This window comes from Choloepus didactylus, chromosome 15 (genome assembly GCF_015220235.1).
Source record: "Choloepus didactylus isolate mChoDid1 chromosome 15, mChoDid1.pri, whole genome shotgun sequence".
NCBI classification, from domain to species: Eukaryota; Metazoa; Chordata; class Mammalia; order Pilosa; family Megalonychidae; genus Choloepus; species Choloepus didactylus.
Window position 1 is genome coordinate 14,069,049 of NC_051321.1, and position 15,879 is coordinate 14,084,927.

General features: G+C 49.1%; 1 protein-coding gene across 1 annotated transcript in view; it reads right to left on the minus strand.

Moving 5' to 3' along the window:
* Window positions 1-15,879, minus strand: part of GRK5 (G protein-coupled receptor kinase 5) — a 228,051-nt gene that overhangs the window by 63,326 nt on the left and 148,846 nt on the right. The window contains exon 3 of the mRNA XM_037804840.1: window positions 9,471-9,583. Coding sequence (XP_037660768.1) covers window positions 9,471-9,583 — 113 coding nt within the window. The remainder of the gene's footprint in view (window positions 1-9,470; window positions 9,584-15,879) is intronic.

Sequence of the window (15,879 nt, forward strand, 5' to 3'; positions counted from 1 at the left end):
ACAAATATTGTATGATTCCACTTATATGAAATATCTAGAATAAGCAAACTCGAAGAGACAGAAAGCAGACTAGAGGTTACCGGGGGGAGGGGAAATGGGGAGTCATCGCCTAATGGGTACAGAGTTTCTGTTTAGGGTGATGGAAAACTTTTGGTAGTGGATGGTGGTGACAGTAGCACAACATATGAACGTGATTAAAACCACTGAAGTGGACCCTTAAAAATGGTTAAAATGGCAAATTTTATTTTATATGTATGTTACCATGATACAATTTTTTAACTTAAAAAATAAAATAAAGGGAAAAGATTCAACAACACTCCCCCCCACCAAGAATAAAAGAAAGAAAGAAAAAGAATTAGCTCTGTGATTTCCATCTGTAAGACAGTTCCTTCCAACCAGAGATGATGGTGGGCCTTGTCCCCCAACCGCAAACGGAAGGACACACTGAGTCCTCTTTGCTGTTCAGCCCACTTGGAACCGTCACCCAGCCCAGAGCTCAACCCCACTGCCCAGCACTACAAAGAGCACCCGTGCTGACTGACACAAGGGGCACATCTCTTCCCAGATACACCCACAGTGGCAACCAAAGAAGGTATTGTTTAATCAGTCTTCTCCTTGCATCATGACTTATGCCAAGCCCGGTAGTGACCTTCTAGGAGGAGAAGCCACTCTAAGTCAAAGAGCCAAATTCTACATTAAGCTGAAGGAAAAAACAATTCTTTATATATCTGAGCCCGCCAAAGAGTATAAGTATTCATGTGCACCCTAGTTTATAAACCTAATATTTCATTCCCTTGGCCTGCTCTCATTGCGTCATCAATCTCAGAAAATGCCAGTGAAAATATGCCTCCTCTATTAAGGCACATTCCCTGCAATGATTTTTTTTTTAAACTGTGACTCTTGCAAGCTGGTAAAGGGAACCCACCATGTTTCAGAGAAGCTGGCACTGGTTTAAATAGCGAAGAGGTTGAGCCAAATTCCTCCTGGCCTTTGACTAACTTTAGATGCCACCTCCTTCTCCCTGGAAACTTTTCTCCAGCCCTGACAGGAAGATGAAGTCAGAGAGGCTCTGAGGTCTTACCACCTCCAGCTGCTGTAATTATCCATGCAGTCAGCTTTTCCAGAGTCCATGCGGCAGGGACGGGCGATGCGCCTGCTCAGCTGCGCTGCTCGCTGCTGCACTTTCTGGAGGAACACCTGAGTCCACCCACTGGCCTTGGCATCTGGCATGGCCTGCGCTGACCGCATGTGCTGGAGAGTCTCCAGGGGGCCCTCCACAGCCCCCCACCCCACCTTTCCCCCCCTGCTGTGGGGCAGGAGTGTGTGAGGGTGGGGTCAGTAGCTCCTGGCTCCTTCCCTGCCTGGCCACCAGGGATTCCTGGGTCGCTCTTCCAAAGCCCCAGCTCCTGCAGGCTGTCTTTCACCTAAGCCATAGCTCCCACTGGCTCCTGTATCATTCCCTTCTCTTGCCCCTGCAGGCATAGGGGTCTGGAAGGCTCCCTGCTGTGGCTACTCCAGAGGTAACACAGCATCTGTTACTGGTTTCCTCCGCTACCTATGACTTTGTAAATAGCCCCTCATTAAACTGTCCTTGATTAATGCCACCAGTGGGCCATCCATCTCCTGCCAAGACCCTGCCTGACGCTCAGGACCCTGGCTGCACTGTCCTGAGATGGGTGGATGCTGACCTGGCTTCCTCTCTGCTCTCCAGCTAGAATGTAGAAGAACTGCATGAAGGGATGTCCACCAAGGACCCCAGGGTCAGGTGGGCCTCCAGGCCCCCACCAGCCAACACCAAAGCCTTTGTCTGGCTGGGTGAACAGATTGTTTGATCTGGCTCCCATCTGAGGGGCCCTCTCAGGCCTGGATTGGGAGAGGCTCCATTGGCCCATGTTTGGACAGCTGATGGGAAAGGACCAGGAGAAAAGAGAGGAGTGGATCCCTGTCCATGTCAGGTTCTAGAATGAGAGTGGTGCAAGTGACTCCACGGTGAGCCCAGACCTTGGTGACAGCACCAGGAATGCCAGTGGGTGAAACATGCCCCAGCCAGAGGCAAATCCTGAATAGCAGGATGGGAGAAAGGGGTACCTCTCTCTCTCAGGTGGAGGTGACAAGTCACTGCTGCTGTCAGAGAGAGCCCCGTGGCAGAGGGGCTATGCTGTCCCACCTCCTGTTCTGTCCCATCATTCTTCTCCCAAGAGTCACACCCTAGTGGCTCTCCTGCCTAGATGCTTATCCTCCTCTACAATGCCCAGAATCATTTCTCTGTCCCCCACATCCACCAAGGTCCCACCATGAAAAGTCTTTGACTGTCCCTGTTACTCTTCAGGTTATAAAGAAAGAAAAAAAAATTCCAACCTTTCCTAGATAAAGCAAAAGTGTCACCTCTTGGCTCTTGGAATCCAAGGATGAGTTGAAGAACTGAGTTGTGGGGAGAATGGAAATGCAGCTGCGCCCACAGCGTCAGGAATCAGGGACATGGGCACTTCTGGATCCCACTCCCATCCCTGCATGTGTGCGTGGGTGTGTTGGCTTCACTCTTTTGCATTGCAGACTGGTTTCCTCCAGTGCTGGGAAACGTGGCAGTCATCAGTTTCCAGGTTTTTCATTGTACCAGAGAATGTACCAAGTCTATAAATCCCAGAAATAGGTTTTCATTGACTCAATCCCAGAAACAGGTTTTCATTGACCCAATCAACTGGGGATACCATCACTTAGAACATGGCAGCTTCTAGAACAGCCATGATGTTTGAGAATAAGGTGGAAGCACCCAGGAAATTGGATGACCCTATTAGATGTCCACTATATTAACTCATTTTAGAAGTGGCAATGTTTTACTCAAGCAGCCCCATGGAGAGAGCCACATGGAGAACAACTGAGGCCTCCTGCCAACAGCCAGCACCAACTTGCTAACCATGTGAGTAAGTTGGGAAGCAGATCCTCCAGCCACAGTCAAGCCTTCAGATGACATAACCTGTTGAGAGACACTGAGCCAGTACCATCTGGCTAAGCCATTCCCAAATTCTTGGCCCACAAAAACTATGAGATAAATGTTTAGAGTAATTTCAAGCCACAAGTTTTGATGTAATTTGTTACATAGCAATAGATAACAAATACTTAATAGGTATCTGAATTCCTGGCTGGTGTCACTTCATCTTTAAAATGTCCTTTTTGTACTCTTCAATGTTTCATTTAACCAGAAAACAAGCCTCCTGAAGGCAGGAACCTATTTGTTTCCTGTGTCATCCCCAATTCCTGAACAGAACAGAACCTGATAAACAGGAGACATCCAATAAATATGTGCCAAGCCTTCCCACACCCCAAAAAGAAGAGACTTCAAAACTCCCACCCAACTGTAGTGATGGGAGAGTTTCAAAGAAGCCAGCATCTGGTCAAGTCTCCCAGAGGAGTCCATCGATCTTGAATAAGTCCATGACAAGACCGTCATAGCCTGAGGGGATGACACTAGCCTGAACCCCTTTCAATCCCTGACAAGCTGGGCAAACCCTCTTGCCCTCCAGAGGCCACCTGATAGAGAGCTTTGCCTTAGGTCATCGACTCCGTTTCTCTGAGGGAGGCAATGGGGGCATTTTCCTCAGCCTCCAGGAAGCCCCTTGACTCCCAAGACTAAGCACTGGTTTACCCCAGCAGTGTGGTGAGTGATGCACAAACAGTTCTGCTGCCCAAAAAATCACCCAGACCTCATTTAAAAACAGCCACAGCCTTTTACTTTACTAAAGAAATGCAGACATTAAGACTGGGCAGGACAGCAGCCTTTCCTGGAGGCTTACGTCAGAACCCATCGAGGATGGGTTATTTTTGTTAAACTCCACTTGGGAGAAATGCAGCATGGAAGTGGGAATGGTGTGGATGGCATTGGCTGAGCCTAGGAGCACCTGGGATACGGCAACTCCGAGGACACTGCCACTGCCTCCCTCTCCTTGAGTGAGTTCTAGTCAGGATGGAAGAAAAACGTATTTTAGATGAGAAATTGTGCCAGCCCTGGAAAACTCAATAAAGTCTTCATGCGTCAAAGAGGTGTTCCAAAGACTGGTCATCTGACGTCAAGATGGGCAATGAAAAATCCTTGCTGATTCCCAGGGAGAGGACAGGGTCAGCCTCCCGTGAGTGGCAGCTTCATTAAGGCACCAGACTCACATTTCCTTTCCATAAAAAAGCTCCTGGTACAGGCCCAGTGAAAGAGAACGTCTGCACGACCAGAATGAAAATCGGCATCCACTGGGCTTTTTTTTTTTCTTACCCTTCTCAAACTGACTATAGGCATTTAACAAAACACGCGGCTGGAAAATTCCACAGGCTCCTGGGCTTGGTCTTCCCCTGCTCTGCCTCATCAACTCTCTAGACAGGTCCCAAAGCTGCCATTGACTCATCTTTTCCTAAATGGGGACCAGTCCTTGGTCTGGGGCTGAGACTTTGGTCTCCTGGGTGACCTCATCCAGTCCCATGGCTTTAAATCCCAGCTATACGTTGACAATGCCCATATTTTCTATTTCCAGTCCAGAACTTTCTCACAAACCCCACGCTTGTATACCCATCTCCTCTTGAACATCTCCACTGACAGGCATCTCCAAGGAAGCATGCCTAAAACGGGGCTCCTGATCTTACCTCCAAACATGACGCACCCACAGCCTTATCCTTCTTCCACCTTTCTGGATGCTCAGCTCAAAACTTTGAAGTCGTCCTTAGCTCCTGTTTTTTTTATCCCCAAACCATCAGGAAATGCTAACTCTGCCTTCAAAACATATCCCAAATCCAACCACTTGTCACCACTGTAAATTGCTTGCACCTTGTCTTGAACCACCATCACTTCCCACCTGTAGGTCTCCCTGCTTCCCCCCTTGCCCCCACAGCCTATTCTCAACCCAGAAGTCAGAGGGATCCTTTTAAACTTAAGCCAGACGGTGTCACTGTTCTACTCAAAACCCTCTAGGGACTCCCAATTTCACTTAAAGCCAAAATTCTTTTAATGGCACAAAATCCTACATGATCAAGCCTTCCTTACTCCTTCCAACACTTCTTTGACCACCTCTCCTATATGCCCTTTGACCCTGTGGCCTCTACTCCAGCCACCCTCCCCAACACATCTCAAACTCCCCCGCCCTCGGGCCTCTGCACTGGTGGTTCCCCTGCCTGGGATGTCCCCCACTGCATCCTCGCTTAGCTAATCCCTTCGACTCCTTCTAGTCTTCAGTCAAATGTCACCTTTTCAAAGACACCTATGCTGATCACCCTACTTAATAAGACAAATGATCTCCCCATTTCCACACTCCCCCCTCCCTTAACCTGCTCTAGTTTTTCTCTTGCCATCCATTTATCACCTTCTAACATTCTACACTATTTACATATAGTTTATGCCTACATCTCACTGGTAGAATGCGAGCACCATGAAGGCAGAGATCTTGTTCATTTTACTAATTTATCCCAAGGACCTAAAACTGTGCCTGGCAAAGAGTGCTTTCAAGTGAATGAACAACTGAATGAATGGTTAGGAACACAGTCCTGGGGCTTCTTTTTCTGCCCCAAGGGAAGGCTTTCCATGATCCCAGCAGAAAAGAAACCAGGACCCTAGTCCTGCTGGGACTCATCAAGGCCACATGTGCTTGTAAGTCCTCCACATACCCACGAGGTGGGCCACGCTGGGGGCTGAGAATGCATTCTCAGCCAGTAGCCCCCAAGTTGGATGGCACAAAGACCTTTATAGAGATGAACCCCCCTGCAATGTGGAATGAGCCTAAACCTGCCAGTTCCTAAATGAAACCAGCAATCAGGTGCTCTTGCAGCCTTGCTCCTGGAGCAGGATGGAGAGCAGGATCACAGGGATTTTGATGTTTAGACTTCTTGGAAGAAAATCCAACCTGGGAAAAATACTGCATAACCAGACAGGCTCGTGGTGGGGCTGAGGGTTCACTTTGCAAGAGGGTTCTACTTCAGGGAGGTCTACTTTAAAAGACGAAGCCCACCCCCTCCACAGACCTTAGAAAGCCTGAACCAGCTTGCCAGAATCCACTGCTCTTCCAAGGCAGCATGATGTGCAGCAGAGACTACTGGCCCAGGAGTCAGGAGGCCTGGGCTCTACTCCTGCCACTCTAGTGATGTGTGACTCTGGGCAAGTCTCCAGCCCCACCAGGCCTGGTCCTGAGCATCAAACACCTGTTAGGTGCTGTGCTGTGGGCTGCAGATTCAGAGACGAAGGCCCATGGCTGTGCCGCCAAGACATTGCCAATTACTGGAGGAGACAGACACACAACCAACCCCTCAATGGCCAAAATTCATGAGCATCTATATCTGCCAGACACTGCCCTGAGCAGTAGGAACTCAGCTACTCTCTACCTAACACCTCTACTCTCATCAGGCACACCAGCAGAAGAAGACACGAGGCCCAAGGGAGTTAAGCATATGTCTGGGGTCTCGTCACAAGCTGGCAGAGTATCCCTGGAGGCTGCACCAGTCTGCCAGCACAGGGCCATAACAGAGTGCAGGTACAGGTCGAAGTGAGAACCTGGGGCAGAGGGGCATAGCAGAAGGAGAGGGAGAGGACTGGAGAAGGTTTCTGAGAGCCGAGTATCTAGAGATAAGCAATGAGCAGGCATTTGTCAGGCAGATCAAATTGGGGAAGGAGCGTTTGCTGGCAGGGAGGGCAGAGGGAGCCAGGGATAAGAGGCCTGAACAAACTGGCAAGTCAGAGTCAGGCCAGAAGGCAGGGCTCAAGGACGACCCCAGGGAAGGCTGAGGATGAAAGGGTGGGCCAAGGCCCAACGTGAAGATCTTGTAAGTCAGCCTCAAAACTTGGACTTTATCCTTCTCAACCCTGAATGCACATTCCAGCCCTGTGGAGACTTTTTTAAATGCCTGTTAGAAACAAATGGCCAATCTAGGGGTAACACACACCCCCAGTGCCAAACTGTGGTCTCCAAGTACCATTTCCCAGGAAAAGTAACCAGGGGTCATTGAAGAAATAACTGACTCTGAGGGTCTGGGGCAGAAATGTACAAGATGAGCCCGGAACATCAAATCATACCAGAGAGCAAGAAGGTCCCTTCAAAGGACCCAGGAGCTGGCCTGAAGGGGCTCCCACTGGCCAATCATTCAGCCGTCAAGGGTCAATAACGATAATAACTATCATTTACCAAAATACATCCAATATGTTTAAATCCATGAGTTCAAAAATCTAATTGGTCACTATTAGAGGTTGCTAGAGAACCAATTTGTTATTTTGAAAACATAAATATAGGGAATCAAGCATTTCCTATATGAACTTTAGGACTGAGTAACCAAATAGTAACAGAAAGGAAGTGTTCCATTTAACAAATGAAGAAGGAAAGACAGAATTAGAATGTCACTATTTGCAATCCCTAATTAATTAATAGACCTCGGAATTGAGTATCAATGGCTGTTGCCTTATCCAAAAGAGAGACAACCAGATATTATATACCGACTGACAGAAGAACAAGAAACCACTTAAAAAGTCAGCCAACATCTCCCCACCCCCAAAACAGAAACTGAGTCCGACCAAGTTTGTAGATCCAGCTAGCAATTTATGAGAAATACAGAGGAACCTATTAAATGACACATGGGGATAGGATCACAAAATTCAAACTGTGGGAAATACTTCTGGATGAACAAAATAAATTACAAGGGGGAAAACGGTTGTGGGGTAACCTAGAATCAAGCAAAATATCAAGCAGTGACAATGTGTGGATCTCATCCAGACCCTGATTCAAACAAGCAAACTATTAAAACATATAAAATATATGAGAAAATTGGGAATTTGAACACTGCCTAATATTTGATGAAAGCAAAGAATTTTTTTCAGCTGTGATAATGCTGTGGTTATTTTAAATAAAAGAATGCTTATTGTTTAGAGATACATACTGAAATAGTCACAGATAATATGACATCTGAGACTTGCTACAAAATTCTACAGGAGGGGAGGATGTGGAAGGGGGGATGAGTTCATAATTGTTGAAACTGGGTGAAGAGGAAATAGAAGTTCGTTATGCTATTCTGTCAACATTTACTTTTTTATAGTTTGAAATTTTCCACAATAAAACAGTTATAAAAATACTGGGCTCCATCTCCAGAGATTCAAATTAATAGCTGGGCTTCAGCTCAGGCATTGGTATTTTTTTAAGACTCCCAGGTGTTCCTAAATGCTCAGCCAAGGTTAAAAACAACTGTAATTGCGTACACAAGAGATTCCAAGAGCCTGCACTAAGGCCAAGGCAGGGGTTTTGGAGGGGAGGGAACGGGTCTGGGAGAGGCCCAGGAGCCCGACCAATTGGGATGTCATGCTTGATCAGGTAGGGGAACAGGTGAGGGACAGGGAGGTCAAGGACAAGGCAAAGATTTCAAGCTTGGTTGACTGTGGGGTGCTCATCACTGGAATAGGGAACATGTCAGAGCTGGTAGCTTTGGGGACCAAGGGGAAGGTACTGGGTTTGCCTTGGATTCACTGGCTTTGAGGGTGTCTGTGACTTCCAGGAGAGATATCCAGCCAGCAGTTTGGTTTGTGAATCTAGAGAACCACGTGGAAACCTTCAAGTAGACAAGCCCCACAGGACTGTCCCCCACACTGAAACAGAGATCGAGATGGCTGTAGCTAATGATGGCATTAGAAATCAACAGCATCTTGGCTCTCTTGCCCGGGGTAAGAAGGGCCTGGATGATCCCATTCTTTTCACTACTGGTCTCCATTCCTTGTGTCCCCACCCCTTGTCCACCTTCCTCAGATAGAAATCCAAAGGGCAGTAAGCCAAGCCGGGATGTCCTGCCTTCCTGGGTGCTGCGTATCTACATCCTGTCTCAAAAGCCCTTGCAGATGAATCAGCATTTGTTAAACAAATAAATGGCCAGCACATTGGAAGGAAGTCACAACAGTGTCAAGCACTGGTGCACCTGTGCCAGTGGCCAGTGGAACCAATGGCTGACCAATTGGCTCGAAACAGCCAAAACATGTTCCACCAACATATTGAGTACCGATATGTGCCAGGCACTCTGCTAGGTGGGTGAACAGGAAGCCCAGGTCCCTGTCTTCAGGAAGCTTGCATTCTAATGGGGAAAAGAGACAGTAAACAACTATATAAACAAACACACACTTTGGAATTTTAGAGAACGGGTTCTCAGCTGGGGGAAGGGACTACAGAATCCAAGAATCCATAGAACCCACAACACCCCGCCCCCGACTTTCACAAGTGCCAGCTTACCTGATAACCCAGGTTCATGGAATCAGAGAGCTGAAAGGGTCTTTATAGCAGCAGTGACCCAGGCCCAGAGGTCACGCAGCATTTAGAGCCCAAGACAAATTTATATTCTCCAAGTCTGCACTAGAAGTTTCTTAAGGAACAAGTTTATTCTTCACCCTTCTGAACCACGAGGTTTATCTTCTCCTTTGGGAAAAAGCAACTGCTGATCACAGAAGGCCCAAGGGCCCCCCAGGAGCAGGGACTTACCACCGAGTCCAGAAACTGGATGTAACACGGCAGCCCACGTCTGGTCTCGCAGAACTGCCGGAAAAGCAGCCTCCCGATCGGCTGCTTGTCACATAAACTGCAGTAATCTCTGTCTGGAGACAAGCGAAGAAGAGTGTGGTGAGACTTGGGAGAGGGCTGGGCAGACCTGTCCCATCAACTTACACCTGAATCCTGAGCCCCGGATGGATGACGCAAGGTGACTGGAAAACTCCCAGGACCCCTTATTTATCTCACAGGCTCTGGGCACTGAGGGGAGATGAGGTTAGTGGAGCGGGAGGCATCTGTGGTCTCCCAGCGTCTCTTCCCCACCCCATTCCTCCTTCCCAAGGCCCTGGTCTCTGGAGATGCCAGAAATTCTGGGGACTCTGACTCCACCCTTTGGGTGACCAATCAGCACGTCACCTTGCCCTGGCCAGGTGAGTGGATCAGGGTATCAGGCATGTGACCTAAGTCAGTCCAATCAGAGCCCATCTCAGAATGTGCCCGTGAATGCTGGGGCAGGGGTACTCTCTTCTGCTGGGTATTGCAGTGTGTGATTTGAGGCCAGGTTCTACTGACTGTTCTTTTTTTTTTTTAATGCAATTTTATTGAGATATAGCCACATACCATATAATCCATCCAAAGTATACAATCAGTGGCTCACAGCATTCATCACCAAAATCAGTTTTAGAACATTTTCATTACTCCAAAAAAAAAAAAAACATCCCATACCCTTTATCCTCCTCCCCATTACTACTTTTTTTAACAGTTTTATTCACACAGCATACAATCCATCCTAATCAATGGCTCTTGGTATAATCACATGGTTATGCATTCACCACCTCAGTTTACATGAGAACATTCCTGCTGAGTGTTCCTGACACTAGAAGGGAAGCTACTCTAAGGGGGAAGACACAAGGAGGGAGTCAAAGCTGGGAAAATTACAAGAAGTGAAATTGGTGCCCTGTTGATGTCATGAATCTCTGGATCAAACTATGCCTGCAATCCATCCTACATATGAAAAGCTTATTTATGAGGCAACACATTCCCTTTGTTTAAGGTGGTTGGAGATTTTTCTTTTTTCAATTACCTGTAATTCAAAGCATCCTAATGGATACAGTCAAAAGAATTTCCTTTTTGCCCAAGTGGAGCAAAGCCCAGTCTTGGGATGCTTCAAGTTATGAAAATACCACATTTTCCAGCTGAGGAGCTAGAGGTACCAGGACAGGAAACGATCTGCCCTCAGCCACTCAGTGGCTGAAGAGGAAATGCAGAGCAAACCTCCAAGCCTGGAGGCCTGGAGACCCGGCTCCCAGCCACTACTTGCTGTGTGAATTCGAGCAAGTCACTCACCCTCTCTGAGCCTGTTTCCTCCTCTGAAAAATGAAGGGACCTGGGGTGTGGAGGTCCTTTCTCACTTTTCCTGCAAGGACACTAAAGCCAGCTGCCTCAGACCCCCTCAGTAGGGAACATCAGGACTTCAATTTTGTAGCTGCACAGGAGACCATTGGGTGACTTGGTGGGGAAACATGGAAGAGGGCGAGTTAGACCTCGGGAAGGAGAGCTACTAGGATGGAAGGAATGACTATAACCTCCTGAGTCCAGAGGACGAGCCAGAAGAATCATCCCTCTGGAAGGGGTTTCTCCAGAGATACAGAATATGCCAGCTCACTCTCATGGCGAGTCCCAAAGATTCCACCCACGGGAGGTAAAGCTAGTACTTGCATGGAGGCGATTTCACGTGGTGGCCGTGAGTGTGGCTGTGGAGCTGAACCCCCTGGGTTCAAATCCCAGCTCACCGGGTGAGCCTCACAGCTCTGTGACCTGGGGGCAGTGACTTGACATCTTGTGCCTCGGTTTCCTCTTCGTATACGGGAGCTATAAATACATCTACCTCCCTGGACTGTCGTAAAGATTAAATAAGTCGTTGCCCATAAAGTACTCAGACCAGAACCAGATACATATGAAACGCTTTTCAAACACCGGCTATTATCATGGGTTTTGGGTCCGTCCCAGTTCCCTTCATTTGCGGACACCCCCCGTCCCCAGCCGAAACAACCAGAGCGGGCCCTACGAGAATGGCGGCCTCCCAAGGCCCAGGGATGGGCACGTGACCTAGTCCCAGCCAATCACATGCCTCCCCATCTCCCGGGCATAGCGATTGGTCGAAGGCAGGCACGTGACCGGAGCCGACCACTCAAGAGGCCTCCCGGAGCCTTTACCAGAACTTCCAGGGAAGGTGCTCGCTACCCTATGTGGCCAGGAGGTTGAGGACCCTTCAGCCTGGAGCTGCAGGGACAGTCCTTCCCGCCGCAGCGAGAGCCACCGGAGAGTGATGCCAGCACAGACGGCAGAATGAGCAGCGGGAAGCCGGCCCTGAGGCGTTACAGCAGCCCCTGAGGCCAGCCCCGGCCACCTGACTCTGCTTAAGCCACTGGCCTTGGGTGTCTGTCCTTGCAAATGTGTGTCTAGGCAGCCCGGCCAAGGGTTTTACTGTCGGCTTCTCCTCTTAGGGGTAAACTGCCTGAGGGTGGGGACGATTTTGATAGGAATTCACTACAGTTCTAGGTATAGTATGTATAACAAGGCGCTCAAAAAGTTCTCTTGCGTTCCAGAGTAGAAATTTTGATCAACGTGGACAAGCCGCTTTCCATAATCTCCTCTTGGCCCCCGCCCTAAGCGGTTTGAGGTCTGAAACTAGCCTGGGACTACATTGCCTTAACTTCTCTCCTCCGCGGTGGAGGCAGGCGCCGCCTCCAGGCACAGATGGCCCGCGGACGGCCGCTCCAGCAAGGGGGCACCGGGAGGAGTGGGACGCCGTCCCGGTCCTCGGGGAGCTTGGGCTCTGTTGGAATGGGCAGCTGGGGTATGTGTGGGTGAGAAGGCAAGATCCCAAGTGACAGCAATAAAAGGTCAAATTAGATGAGTGTTATTGTCAGCCACAGCGGGGCATTTGTCACCAGAGGGCGACAGGTCTCAGCGGCCTCTGTGACAGGTCTGTACCCCGCACCTGTTAGCACGAGGCCCTGCAGACACAGCCTGTGTTCTCACTGCCTCCCACTCAATCCAGTTCCCCAACAGGAGGAAAACAAACCTTTGTATCCTTTCCCAATGAGCTGAGCTTCCCCAGCACAAACACAGAAACAAAGTAAATTGCCTTGTGTTAAACTCCAGTTTTATTGAATTACTGGAGAGAGTGCTGCAGCGCTTATAGGATTTGGGCATGGTGGCTCCTCCCGCCAACAATTTCCCAAAGCAATTATGAGATTTCATGTACCATATTGTGATTCCTTAAGGGTTCATCTGACAGGATTTTTTTCTCTCCATATGGTGTTTGCTGTCAGTATGGAAACAAGGCTGTTATAAACTCATAGCACAGTAAACACCATGTGACTCTGGCACAAGCTGTCAGCACCTCAGTTGCAGGCCTTTCCCTGCTGTACAGAGGATCCCAGGAAAGACAGCCACTCACGAAAGCCAAGGAAGAAATAAAAGGACCAGTCATCAGCCATTCAGAGCCTTTTCTCAAACCTGAAATAAAGATGAATAGGCCCATCTTCTGAATAAGCACCCAAAATAGCAACATCAAAAATCAAAGTGCAACATTGGCAGTTCTTTTGGAAATGGATAAGGAGGCCAGAGAGGGGAGCATATGAATTTGAGAACTGATTGAGTTGACAGGAGGAGCTGCAAATCAAAGTTCTTGATGCGTCAAGTGCAAACCCAAGGCGCAGGTTGCTTCTGGACAGTCAGCTAACACCAAAGTTGGAAACATGAGGGGCTCTGCAATACATCCTCAGAACAGACCCTTTGTGATGGTGTTGCTGAAATCCAGCTTGGAAGGAGCCTGCCATGACTCTCCGCCCAAAGGTGGTCTGCTAGGGGAGGAGAGCGTCTGGGACTAAGGGCAGAAGCCTTTTGTCTCTGTCTCTGACTCTGTCTCTGACTCTGTCTCTCAGGCATGTGGTCCACACAGGTATAGATGCACCATCCACACCCCCTGCAGCTCTTCCAGAACAGGAAAGTCCTGCTTTGAGCCACGTGTCTCATTGGTCTCCTCCAAGACAGAAAGAGGTCATCGCTATGTAAGGTCCAAGGGGGCACCAGGCTTCCCTGTCCCGAAGTATCCACCACCATCCAATCATTCTAGCTTTACTTTGGGGGTCCTCCATTCAGTCATTCAACAGATTCTCTTCCAAGGTCTCCTTTTTGTTCTAGGTTTCTTCAACTTCAAAGCTTTCTTCTTGAACTCAACACCTGGGAGTATGTGGATGGGAGGAGAGAGGTGACACACCTTATACCCACGGGCAGGCTAATGGTCCAGCCAGTCTTGGAGTTAGCAGCTGGCTGTCAGCTGATCCTAAAAATGGGGATGTGGACTTGGTGATGAGATGTCTGGCTGCAGTAATAGAGGCCTGGTGGTCACAGACAAACTGAGCATGTCCAGAGGAAGGTGACCAGGAAGGGTCTAGAAAGCCCACCATAAGCTCTAGGGTCCTGAGTTGTGCCCTCGATCAAGGGGCAAGGTGTAGACCCAGGGAGGGGCTGTAGCCTGCTCTGCACACAGGAGGGTGGTGGCAGATGACACTGGAAGGGCAGACTGAGCCCTGGAAAGGGTTGGACTCCCAGGCTCAAGAGTCTGGAATAGATTCAGTGTCCCACCAGGTGATTGATGATTTTAGAGTAAAAATGATTCGAGTGCACTCTTAAAGATGATGTGTCACTACAGGAAGGCAGGCACAGATGGGGGGTGGGGGAGGAGGTGGGTGACTGAGACACTGATGAAGGAGCCATGGTTGCCTGTGGTCTTAGATCCCAGCTTTTAGGCATGGAAGGCATAAGCCACCTACAGTGGGATGCTATTTTTGTGGGAAACTGACTTTAAGAAAATAGCATGTATTTAGTCTGTTCAAGGGCTGGATGACTCCTCCACCTCCCAAGTATGCCCATGGCTGGCCCGGGAAAATGGCTGCCACATTTTTCTGCAACACACTTAATTCCAGGCAAGCCCTTGGACAGAACTGCTTCTTCCTCTTAGCAATTTACGACATGCTTGCTGAGCCCCTTCTGTGTGCTGCCGTGTCCTGGGCAGGTGGGAGACACACTCCGAGAGGGCTGGGAAGTACAGCCACATGACAATGCTCTGGAACAAAACTGCAAAAATCAAAACTGCTGGGAGGTGGCTGAGAGGTATCTGAGCAGAGGATACACATGCTCCTCTTGTATGCTGGGCAGGTTCCCAGGGGTGGGGGAGCTGACTGGGGTAAGGGAATGGGAATGCTGGGTAGGTGAAGGCAGGGTAGCCAGGGGAAGAAGCTGAGTCCACGTGAAGAAGAAAGGCAAAAGTCAAAGCCAGAGAAATGGAGCCAGAGGTCAGGGGGAGGGGCAAGGAGCAGCCACAGTGGGGAGGTGAGTCCCCAAGGGGGCAGGCCAGAGGACCAGCAGGGCTTGGTGTAGCATGAGGCAAGTTGTCCTATGGCCAGGAGATCAGGGCTAGGTCCGTAACCACTGCAGGGTGCCAGAGGCAGCCCCTGTGTGTGCCTTCAAGAAGGGACAGAGAGAGAGTTTGGAAGAAAGCAGTAAGTTGCTTGGCGATGGCAGGTGTGAACGGTTCACCCTTCACAGAAATCAGCAAGTAGTGTTAAGTGAGGGGGTCAGCAAGTAAGGCTACTTGGTAGTAGGTAGGACTGTGTGAAAAATACTAGTGTAAGCACATGTGAACACGCACAGCCAGTCACTTCCAATTTCTACCCTTCCCAAGTCGAGCATGGTACTTGCCAAGTTGCCAAACAAGAAAGGACACAGCAAGACAAGGAGCCCCCCCATCCTCACCTCCATCACCCTGAGTTTGGGGTGCCTTGCTGGGAGCCTCCCCTTGTCTCCTTGCCTGTTCTCATAATAAGCCACTGACAGCACCAACATTTCAGCCATAGTCAAGGACAGCACCGTGGGAGAGTGGCCAGGAAGTGGGAGACGCTGGGTTCCAGTCTCCTCTCTGCCACCAATTCTATACAACCTTGGGCAAGTCACTTCCCCTTTCTAGGCCTCAGTTTCTTCATCCACAAAATAGGGAAATTCAAGTAAATTTCTGGCAAGTCCCTTCTCAGCCTGGAGAACTTGGGGTACCAGCTTCACAAAAGCAGATGATTAAAGGGACTTGGAATCCATTCCAGGGTCAACTTTGGGGCTCAGTTTTAACCAGGATTCCAAAGCTCTGTTTCTGTCCAGCCCCACTGGGGATACCTGGTCTGGCATCTTCTCCCCTGGCTGTAAGACACAGGTTGGCAAACTTTTCTGTAAAGGGCCAGATAGTGAATTTTTTAAGGCTTTGAGGGTGATACAGTCTTTATCACAACTGCTCACCTCTCCTGCTGTTGGGCTAAAGCTTCCATAGATAATATGTAAACCA